Source organism: Amblyomma maculatum, chromosome 2, assembly GCF_055883805.1.
Source record: "Amblyomma maculatum isolate TAMU_Amacu chromosome 2, ASM5588380v1, whole genome shotgun sequence".
Lineage (NCBI taxonomy): Eukaryota > Metazoa > Arthropoda > Arachnida > Ixodida > Ixodidae > Amblyomma > Amblyomma maculatum.
In genome coordinates this window covers 66,651,940-66,664,005 of record NC_139345.1, presented here as the reverse complement: position 1 = coordinate 66,664,005, position 12,066 = coordinate 66,651,940, and the positions used below count along the sequence as shown (strand labels likewise).

The 12,066-nt window shown below is 44.4% G+C and overlaps 1 protein-coding gene across 1 annotated transcript in view; it reads left to right on the top strand.

The window, feature by feature from the left end:
- LOC146198871 (uncharacterized) overlaps nt 1–12,066 on the top strand; it is a 56,264-nt gene that overhangs the window by 26,468 nt on the left and 17,730 nt on the right. Inside the window, exons 11-13 of the mRNA XM_084594338.1 lie at nt 1,089–1,231; nt 8,590–8,663; nt 10,437–10,507. Coding sequence (XP_084450464.1) covers nt 1,089–1,231; nt 8,590–8,663; nt 10,437–10,507 — 288 coding nt within the window. The remainder of the gene's footprint in view (nt 1–1,088; nt 1,232–8,589; nt 8,664–10,436; nt 10,508–12,066) is intronic.

Here is a 12,066-nt window from a genome sequence, read left to right as displayed (position 1 = left end):
ATTTCTTTTTTTTTTTTTTTTTTTTTGTACTTTTGAGAGTCGGTATGAAGAAAACATTTCACCTTCTTTGTTTTGAAGGCATTTGTGCTTGCATACTTGCCATTCTTGGCATACTTTTTCCTGTGTCCATCTGTCCGTGTGTGTGTGTGGGGGGGGGGGGGGGGTATTAATTATTTTCAGCCATTACGCTCAATGCTCCTTGGAACCGTTGCAACCACAGCTAGTGGATGGGTCCAGAAGTGCCACATTATTATTTTTTTTTTTTTTTGGTCTCTCTGACACTTTATGTTCCCCGTGTTTGTGGTGAAACTGCTTGTGACCTAATTCTTTGTTCGTTTTTGCTGTTGCTGAACCACCAAATTCAAGAGGGTATTATGTGGTCAGTACTTCTACCATAACTTCATAATTGGCAATGGCTGGATGGGGGAAATTTATAAACTTTATGAGAAAATGCAGAATGATAGCTAGCTCACCTGCCATTTGCCATTGTTGCCAATTCATGCATGCCTTATGGACTTGCAACATGCCTCTGGGATTGCAAATAGGTGTGTGCCTTACTTCCCACCATCCCTTTCCCCTGTTTATATTGGGACCAATACAGTAACGGGATCTAGCAGACCGTTTTACAACAGCAAAGCCTTATTAATTTCGATGCCATCAGAACCTTGAAAATGTTTGAATTAATTTAGTTTTCAAATTAATCAACAGAGATGATAAATTGGGCCCAGAAAAACTTATTTAGAAAACATGTTACACATCGTAGCCTTTGTTTTCCATGTTCCATTGGTGTCAAGTTAAATGTGAGCAGGATGTCTGAAACAAAAACACAGAAAGAGTATTCGCTGCTAGAGATAAACAGTAGACAGAACCCATTATTCTTTGACAACGACATTCCTGATGGTGTGATGGTCTAAACTGCCTGTGATAGTATTTAGCCTCACACATTTGCTGTCTTCTGGTTGCTTTTCAACTTTATTTTCCTCACTTCACTTGACATTGATAGTACACCTGTGTGATATAGCCACTGTCCATTTTCCTACCCACATTGATGAGCACCTACTTGTTTTTCTGCTTTTCTCTTTCTCCAGTGTGTGTTTTGTAGGGCTGGAAAATGCTGCCAGTGTCGAGCGTGCTGTTCAGGACTTGAACGGCGCATCTGTGGGGAATCAGCATAACTTGGCAGTTCGCAAGTCGGATGGTCCCAAGCCTAAAAGCCAGCATCCGAAAGCAGGTACTCCAGTGACAACTTGATTTTGGTTGAATATTATAGTCCTGCGAATGTTTGTTTATATGAAGGGCACTCTGGCAGTACCATGTATGGGATCTTTTCTACCGTTGTAAGGGGGCCTGGTGTTTCTTATAGAGTGTGGCCATCCATTACTTACTGCACTATCGAGTACATTTTTATACTATATATATATATATATATATATATATATATATATATATATATATATATATATATATATATATATATATAATACACACACACACACACACAGCGTATTCAAAATCAGACTTTACTGATCATTAAAAAAAAAAGCAAAATGCCGTACGCTAAAGCCGTTTTTGTACATTGGTAATGCAGCCAGGCAGACACAAATTGGGGTATTAATTGTCCCCGTAAACTCAGTAATTAACTAAACTTCAATGATTAACTTCTTATTGGCTAAAGTTAGTATACATATTTATATTGAGAACTTGGAGGCAAATGCTTTTTAGGGCTATTCCATTTTGTAGAATTTTAGTAACGCGCCTGTGTCCTGAGATGTGCACGTCTAAAATTTCGTCCCAGTTCGTCTAATTACACATGCGAGACGGCGGCTCTCGGCGTGAAGCACCTCCTACGTATGACGCAGCTATTGCATATACTGCCTTGCAAGAGTGTGTAGCGAGCGGTGACGCGGATCACTTTTTGTTCTCGGCCAGCGTTTATTTTTTGGCGCGCGAAAGCGATGAATCACTGTGCTAGCGGACTAGAGCGAGCAATAACTTTGTAACTTAGCAACTAGGTTTGGTGCCGCCGTGTAAACATGGATGAGATAAAATGGGCCATGATATGCCGTTTTTATTCCCGATAGCAGTGCTAGTGCAAGCCACATAGACAAGCAGATGTGAAATCCCTTTTCACGGTTAGAACTGATTCCACATTCATGATCCACGTCGCCGCTCGCTACACACCCTTGCAAGGCAGAGTGCCATACGCAACAGCTGCGTCACACGTGGGAGGTGCTTCACGCAGAGAGCCGCAGTCTCGCATGCGTAATTAGAGGAACTGGTACGAAATTTTAGACGTGCGCATCTTGGGACACGGGCGCGTTTCTACAATTCTACAAAATGGAATAGCCCTAAAAAGCATTTGCATCCAAGTTATCAACATAAATATGTACGCTAACTTCAGCAAATAAAAAGTTAATTTTTAGTTTTAGTTAATTACTGAGTTTATGGGGACAATACCCCAATTTGTGTCCGCCTGGCCGCATTACCAATGTACAAAAACGGCATTAGCCTTTGGCATTTTGCTTTTTGTTTAAAAATCAGTAAAGTCTAATTTTTGGACGCCCTGTATATATTAATGTAAGAAAGTTTTTTAATTGCCCGACACTACTCATTGCCACACCATGCATGAGCTTAACATGTAATATTCAGTTCAGTTCAGTCGTTCAGTCGTGTCCGACTCTTCGTGACCCTATTGACCATGTCACGCCACGCTTTCCGGTCTCTCACTATCTTCCTAACATCACATAACTTCATCTGCAGTGCCTCGAGGATGCCATCTAACCATCGCGTTCGCTGCCTACCCCTTCTCCGGCGACCCTCAACCTTTCCCAACATCAAATCTTTCTCCAGCGACTCCTCTCTTCTCATCAGATGACCAAAGTAGCTCAGCTTTAACTTTAGAATTTGACCCTCCAATGAGCAGTCAGGGTTTATGGTCGACAATATTGACTTATTTGATCTTCTGGCAGTCCAAGGAACTCTCAAGAGTCTTCGCCAGCACCACAATTCAAACGCGTCAATTCTTCGGCGGTCAGCCTTTTTCACAGTCCAACTCTCGCATCCATACATCACAACTGGAAAGACCATAGCACGAGTTATACGGATCTTTGTTGGCAGACTAATGTCTCTGCTCTTTACTAGGCGGTCAAGGCTAACCATTGCTCTCTTTCCCAGAAGCAGGCGTCTCCTAATTTCATGGCTGCAGTCTCCTTCCGAGGTAATCTTGGAGCCCAAGAAGAGAAAATCTGTCACAGCTTCCACTTCTTGTCCCTTGATGCTCCAGGACTTGATAGGGCAAGACGCCATGATCTTTGTCTTTTTAATGTTCAGTCTAAGCCCAAACTTCTCACTCTCTTCTTGTACGCGCATCAGAAGTCTCTTGAGTTCCGCTTCACTTTCTGCCATTAAAGTGGTATCATCCGCATATCTAAGGTTGTTGATACGTTTTCCAGCAATCTTCACTCCAGCTGAAGACTCGTCCAGACCGGCCTTCCTCATGATGCACTCTGCATATAGGTTAAATAGGCAGGGCGACAGTATGCAGCCTTGCCTCACTCCTTTCTCAATCGGAAACCAATCAGTAAGACCATGCCCAGTTCTGACTGTGGCCTCTTGCCCTTCATACAGGTTCCTGAGGAGACAGATGAGGTAAATTGGAACTCCCATCTCTTGGAGAGCTTGCCACAATCTGCTGTGATCTACGCAGTCAAACGCTTTCGCATAATCAATAAAGCAGAAGTAGATGGGTTTCTGGAACTCTCTTGCTTTTTCCATGATCCAGTGAAGGTTGGCAACTTGTCTCTAGTTCCTCTGCCCTTGCGAAACCCAGCTTGCACGTCCGGAAGCTCCCGATCCACATACTGCTGCAGCCTACCTTGGAGGATTTTCAACATCACCTTGCTAGCATGCGAAATAAGCGCGATCGTGCGGTAGTTGGAACAATCTTTGGCACTGCCTTTCTTTGGAATGGGGATGTAAACTGACCTCCTCCAATCCTGTGGCCACTGTAATATTACAGGAGTACAAAACTCAGCAAATTTTAACACATGCAGAATTATGTGCCAAGCTTGGATGATTTTTGTCATGCTGACATTCTACATGAAAGTGAAATGCTCGTGTTTAATGTGGGCGTGCTTTGGTCACGATAGCGCTCTTTGTATACTAACAAAGCAAAAATGGGAGCCTCCCATTTTTAAAAAAGACCATTAACGTGCAGTTTTGGTACAACCTCTCTTAAATGCTGGTGAAGGCATTTGAAAATGACACGAGGCATTCAGACATACAGTGGACCTCTTTAAACGAAATTCGATGGGGACAAGGAAAAATAGTTCATTTGTCGACAGTTTCGTTTAGGGTTTGCTTCAGGATGTAGTGGCGCTTCTTCACCAAGTGTGCTTCAATCGGCTTAGGCTGCGTGTGTACTGTAAGCACCCCTCTTGTTAAAAGTACCGCTGGAGCCCCTTCACTGCCTGGCTTGCTTCGTTCTTTGACGCTGGGCAACCCTGGTTGTTGTCATGGCTGATCTCCTCTTCACTTCCTCTTCAAATTGTGTCCTCACTGCAGGTAATGGCATCATCATCATCAATAATCTCATAATCCTGCATAGTTAACGTGCCAGTGTCTCACCCAGGAGCCAGAAATCTGAAAACAGCTTGCAGTTCTGCGATGTCATTAGTTTCTTCTTGATCTATGGCCACCGCTTCCATGTCGAAGTCAGCATGATGGAATGATGGAAGCATCATTGGATGGCAGTTGCGGCAACTTCATCTCATGTATGCTGTACTCTTTGCCTCTGTCCATACAGAGCACCATCTTTTTGAGGACGTGGCGACGGGAAAACACCTTTAGGTTGCGAATGATGCCCTGATCTTGGGGTGGAGTATGGCTGTCGTGTTCGCACGGGGGAACTCCAGCTTGTGGGCGTCTAATTAGATCCCTCCGCGTCCGGCGTTCGCATGCAGCCCAAAAGTGGGTCTCTGCGTATACCGACGCCGTGCGGAGAAGGAGACCCACCGCAGGGTTCGAGCACCGAGCTGAAAGGGGTCCGGTCTGCTCTCACCGCGCTAGGGCACTCTCACACCGAGGGAATCAGCGACACTCACGACACGGACATTTAATCGCCGAGGGCTACGGTACAAAAACACTGTACGGTAATACACCCCTAAGTAACTCTTCCCAGGCGTCCACCTCCTCGTAACGGACCACTGCGGCAGCGCGCCCCGACAACGGTTGGAGAATGCGGACTGGTGCGGCGGGAAAAACCCAGTCGCCGGGCCGTTCAGCAGCGGAGGCCACACGGCAGATACGAGGGAAGGAACCAGCCCGACAAGGCCCGTGAATGTCCGTCGGCACAGGCCTTTGGAACAGCGGAAATGGTCGCTCACATACCTTGTCGTTGCGGCTGGCCCCCGTTACCCGTGACCCACGCTCGTCGCCTCCGCATCCGAACTCCCCCGCGCCCCGCAACCCCGGCCTCCAGGACGCAACCCCGTGCCTACGTCACGTTCATGGTGCCCAATGAGAGGGCCAGCACAGAGCGCACTGGGCAGCCGGGTAGAGACAAAGTACTGCCGCGCCTCACGGAAGAGGGTTCGCATGTGTCGCAGGGACAGCACAGGCTGTGCCTGCAGACGCCGCGTAATCCCACAAGCTGAACGGAGTTGAGGCCTCGCACTTCACCGTGCGCTAGGCAATTGTCTGCAATAAGCACAACCTTCCTGCCTTTCCTTCCTGGCTTTCCTTGTGAACTCTCCATCCCTCTGCACCAGCCATGTTTCAAAAAATGCCCTGTGTCATCCACGCCGTGGTATTCGTGGGTAAACTACTGGCAGTTCTTTGAGTCGCTGAAAAGCTCGAGGTTTCTTCGCTTTTCCAGTAACGAGATGCTTTAGTTTTGACTCGTGTATGTTGGTTCCAGCCAGGACAGTGATACTATCTTTGCTGTGTTTTCTTCCTGTGCACCTCTCACCTTGAAGCTCAGAGAAGTTTATAAGAGAGTTCAACTTCATCCATGTTGAAAATGTCTCTAGTATCATAATTCGCAAGTGTGTCTTGGAGCTTCTGCTCGTGCCAGTCCATGCAAACATCCTTGTCTACAGCAGCACTTTCACCTGCTGTGGTGCGGAAAACGTGGTGGTGCTTTTTAAAACAGCTTAACCAACCATCACTGAATTTAAAATTTTCGATTCCCATTTAGAGTCCGATCTCACTCACCTTCTCCATAACAGGCTAGCTTATTGAAATATTTGAGCTTCGGGCATGCTTAACCCATGGGAAAAGTACCTTCTTGAGCTGCTCATGGTCAGCCTGACTCATTCTTTTTCTGTTGGGGTCGAATTCGCCGCTGTTAAATGCTGTCTAAGTCTTCTCCCGATCAGAATCCTCGAAAATGTACATTTCGGGATCCGGTGCCATTTTAAGATGGCGTTCAATTCTTTACCACACTTTCAAGCATTGGTGGACTTTCATTTTAGTTATAAAGATAATGCATTACAGGAACGTTTTTTTCACAGTCGCATGCTGCACGCACGTGAAAAGCAATGAACACAAGTGCAAAATAGTGTCAAAACAAACAAAAAAGTGTGCAAGAGGTTGGTTTGGCTTCTAGATGATCAACATCGACAAAGGTTGTGCCGATGTCAATGCAGTGTATGTTAGTTTTGGCTTTGTTTATCAGTGTTGCATGCAAAATGCAGTTCCGGTTGTCGAGCATGATGCGGATAATCTAGGAAACTAGTTACCTGTTTTTTGAAGTTGTTTCATTTATGAGGGGTTTTCATTTATGCGAGTTTTGTCTATCGCACATCCACTTGCAGTTGGAAATTCAGCACTCGTGTTGTCTTTCTCTTGACCCCGCTAATCATCTTATCTGGTGGCATCCATAGTTTGTTGCATCATCTAGGCTTATTTGTTATCTCAGAGCTTGCCATCCTTGCTGCTCCTTTTCACAGGCCTCACCTTGCTGCAGAGAGGTCATATGTTATAGCTGTTAACACTCTGACAGATAACTTTTGTCTATTTCTCATAGTCTGTCTGAAAAATGCACCTGCCAACCCTCCCAATTCACCTGAGAGGATTCAGAATTTTTTTTTTCTGAACTGTCCATTTGTACGACCACAGCCTTATATATCCAGATAAGTTGCCTTTGCTTGTGCAAGAAGGGTTCTTGCAGAATCTGCAGCTGCATGGTAATCATTGCCAGCGTCACCATCAATGGCAACTTGATCAATGGCTAGATTCACTTGATAAGGTTTCAAACTTATCTGAATTATCTGAAAACTTGCCCAGGGACTCGCCAGCGGCTGCACTAGCACCAGCAGCTAAGCGGCCAATCAAAGCCAAATCAGACCAAAGCTAGAGTAGCTGTGGCTGGTTGCATTTCGTGTTTTCTGTTTCAGCTGCTGTGTATATGTTTAGGGTCCCTCCCTGACAAGTTTTTGTGGCTATGCAGCCAGAGCTACAGAGCCAAAACGCATCAGCTCGCTGCACAGCAGAATATAGTCCCTTCATAAATTACGCGGATTGTGCTCTGGGATATTATATTTTTACAGAATTGTTATGTTGTTATATCAATATTGCACTACAATAGAGGCCAGTACAATGTGAGTGTAGTGCATTTTAAAATCAGTACACGACACAGTGCAAATGAGATGGCTGCGCCATCTGCCAGGAACCTCCCGAAGTGTATGTCAGCTGCTGATGCTGCGTCTACCCGTCGGTTTCTGTTTGCTTTCACAATGCACTTGTTTCAGCAACGTACGTAGCATGCGATATTTATTAACCATGAATAAACGTTCACATAGACCTTAAGTAGTGTAAAGAAAGACATTTCTGCAACGTTGGAGGCTCGGAAGCCATTATTTCAAGTAAAGGTGGAAGTGAAACCAAAATCGTACCTGAGGCCAGCCAAAACTACGTGGCGTATTGACACCATGATGAAAGCTCCACCCCTGTAGCCAGAAAAACTTGTCCGAAAGTTAAGCTGCTTGTGTTCAGTGCACAGTGTACTTCAAGTCATTGCACTATCGAGCAGTGTGTTAAAATAGTCTTTCCTTTTTCATTACATTTTGTGCCATGTAGAAACTCAGCTAGCTTGCTCTTTCCTGTTGAGATACAATTTAGCCGGGAGTGATTTAGTAGCCTAGTTGCATTTTGGCAATTTTGTGCTGCTAAAGGAGCTTGCAATATCCTCTTTTTGATTGACAAATTTTGCGTTTGAGCCTCTCTTTGCTATTGGATGCTGGAGGGCAGGTCTGGCACAGCACAGGGAGTGGCTGCAGCCATTTGGCAGTGATGCAGATGTACCCTATGTCGAGAAATCCACAGGGTGCCGTATCTCTGGGTAGTGCAATGGAAGCCATTCTGATGTTACAAAAGTCAAAATGGAGGTGGGAAATTGAGAGGTGCAAAGAACAGACTAAAGTGTTTCTGGTATCTTCTAAGCAGAAGGGTTGTACAAAACTGAATTAACAGACTGCACACTTGGAGCTTAATCTCATGAAGTGATATAAAAATGGCAGTGGAGGTAATCATATTTTAAGCACAGTGCTCTGTTTAGAATAAGTCTGGTTCTCTTTTTGATTTTTACAGATGTGCTTGCTGCTAAGGGCTTCAGCAATGTGAACAAGCTTTTTGTGGCAAACCTTCCGCAGCAAATAACAAAGGTATGCACTTGTATCGCAAGTAGTTCAGTTCAGTTCAGTTCAGGCGTTCAGTCGTGTCCGACTCTTCGTGACCCTATGGACCATGTCACGCCACGCTTTCCGGTCTCTCACTATCTTCTTAACATCACATAGCTTCATCTGCAATGCCTCGAGAATGCCATCTAACCATCGCGTTCGCTGCCTACCCTTTCTCCGGCGACCCTCAACCTTTCCCAACATCAAATCTTTCTCCAGCGACTCCTCTCGTCTCATCAGATGACCAAAGTAGCTGAGCTTTAACTAGTAGGGAACTCGTATTATGGAAGCTAACTATTGGTACCATGTGTGGGAATCTTGGGTAGGTGAGTGATTAAAAGAGGAAGTTGGGCTAGCTTGTGCTTTTGAGGAAGTGGCTGCAATGTCGGAACTAGTGCTGTATAAGTCAGCTGCAGCAACAAAAAGGGTACTGATGGGGCTGGAGACATATATTATGGTGAGGCTACCTAAAAAAAAAAAAAAAAAATGGTATGCCTCACAATTTAGTGTTCTGTCTCCTCAGTTTTCTTTTCGTCACTTTCTGTTCTCTATTACAGTAAAACCTCATTGATACGTAACCGCATACCAACTAGTCGTGGTTAAAACGTAGTTGTGAGAATTCCCAGGCCTAGGCACCATTGAAAAGCTTGCTTCTTTGTTTTCTCCAGCCTCTCTTTCACTTTTCTAAGACGTCGAACTTCCGCCCCGCTGCGACGTTGTTTTCCGACTAGATGTAGAGGATGACTTGCCGCTTAAAAGCTGCGCCGCTGTACTGTTGAAGAGGTTGTGGCGGCATCTTGCAAGGCATCCGTCAAGCAGCAGCACAAACCACATACACCGCTGTTTGTCGATAACAAGTTGCTATCATATTAAAACCAACCTTTGGTGTATATCTTAATTAAATTCAAATTTTCTTTAAAGAGATCCATGTTCGCACCGTGTCTGACAACTATTATGGAATTGCGAGTGCACGGGGTGTGATATTATCCGCGACTCGGTTGAAATTACTTTTGACCCTGCATATAGGTTGACTCCGATTATAACCCCCCAACTTTGGAAGGACATTTAAAAAAATCAACGTTGACTTGTACGCGGCAATATGATATTTCAGCAGTAAATAAACGTAAGAAAGTTACGAGGTGTGGTTAGTGTTGTGGTCCACCAAGGAAATGCAATATGCAAATGAAAGCTATAACAACACTTTTGTGACTTGGTGTACCCTTCCTTTTTATGTATTTTAGCCATAGGATGCCTGCGCTGAAAGAAGGTCTGGTTAGAAAATGTAAACGTGGTACCCTGCTTATGAGAAACCTCTTATATAAGAGACAAAAACTGTTCCCCAGTGCATGTCTCTTAAAAAGGGGTTCAACTGCTTATATCGAACTGGTCTGTTTTGCTGCGTTTCTCAGTGCTACAATCTGACAGCTGTTTATTTGGAAAAGGAGCTTTCATTTGCCAGAAAAAAAAAAAAATTTCTGTTGATTCTCTTTTAATATATTGATAAAAAACCACCCTGTGTACTTTAGGCTACTCGTTTTCCTTGTGTGATTCCGTTTAAGGGTTGGAGTTGTCCAATAGATGCACTTAACTTGCATGATGCATGGCCTTAATTAGTTTTTTTCTGAGTGCCACTATCAGTGGTGTTGGTAAATTGAGTGCATAAAGAAACTATCTGCTTTCTTTTTTTTTTTCTTACTACATGTGCTAATGAGCAACTGGTGTCACTTTGCATATGTGCACATCCTTCTTTTCCTGCAGGAGGATGTCAAGCATCTTTTTGACAAGTATGGTGTGAAGGAGGTTTTCCTCATCACTACAAAGGGAGTCCCGTAGGTTGCTTTCCTGAAATTATTCTTAATGTTTGTTTCATATTTGCCTGTTGATATAGGCTGTTGCATTCTTGCAGTGTTTAAACTAGAATCAGGGGGTTTCTTGGGAAAAGAGTTTGTATGAACAAAACACAGGTTATTGTGACGTTATAATACATCTTACCCTGTGTTCATAAACAAAAATGTTTCTGTAAAGTGCAACGAAATATAATGTCAGGGATGCCATATTACAGTATATCTATTTTGTTGAAAATGTACCGTATCTACTCGCATCATGCTCGCATTTTTTTTCGCAGAAACGTGATGCGAAGTTGGGGGGTGCGATAATTATGCGAGTAAAACTTTTGAGCAAATGTTTTGGAGTGCTAAAAGCAAATTTAATTATATGTGAATCGGGATTCTCTGGCCAGCTGTTGTATATATAACCAAAACGTCACTTTCGAGCTGAACTTACTTTTGTTATAGAAGTACTGGGTTGCCAAAAGCGCGAGTCGCTAAAGCATTTTATTTGCCGCACGCAGCCTCATCATCACTCTCAGCGTTCATAGTTATAATGTTCACAGCAAATCATACAGTGCTACCATCAACAGCAAACCATCGAATCCCGGCCTCAACGACTGCTTTTCAATGGAGGTGAAAAGCAAGGTGCCCGTGCGCTGTGCAATGTCGGTGCACGTTGGAGAGCCCGAGATGGTCGAAGTTTCCGTAGTCCTCCATTAATGCCGTCTCTTATAGCCTAAGTTGCTTTGGGATGTAAAACCCTACAAACCATATATATATATATATCAGAAATATTGCAGTCTCACCCTATTCATGTAACTTGTAAACAAGGGATAAATGCAACAGATAAGTTGATATTACTTTAGGTACAGAGCTTCTGAAATGTGTGGCGATCCCGATGCGTGGAAAAAGTTTTGATGCATTAGTGCATAATCATTTCCGCGCAACAGTAACCGTGCTAGGGCCACTGCTTTTAGTTTTATGCTGTCCAATCCTATGCTTGTTTGCACTTCTTTCGCTTCCCTAACCCTGATCAATGATTCTTTGATGCCTTGTTTTTCACAACAGCCTGCGATGCCTCTTTTTGACGCTCATAGCCACCATTTCCTTTGCCCATGCATGGCATCCCCCCTTAAAAAAAAAGGGGGGGGGGGGGGGGGTGTTCAACGCTGCTGAGCCGAATGTGGAACGAAAGCTTTGGCTATGGGTGACTAAGTGGTACATTGAACAGAATTAGTGTTCCATTGAATGCATCAGAGTGCGCTGGCGTTCTATGCCGGACCTACTTTCATGCCTTGCGCATGCGGTGCTGGCAGACGCTTTCCTACTCCACTCGGTGGGCTGTCTTCGGTGGCACGCGCATTTGTGGTGCAGAAACTAGCCTCCTCCTCCACCCCACACCGGTGTGTGCATTTGCTCGGATGCTGCTATCCTCCAGCTTGCTGCAGCTATCTCATAAATCGATGAGGAAAACATTTGTGTTACACTCATACTTTAGTTCCGAATATAACACGAAAGAAGGAAGAAGTACTCTTGTTTGTACAGTCCAACCTGGATAT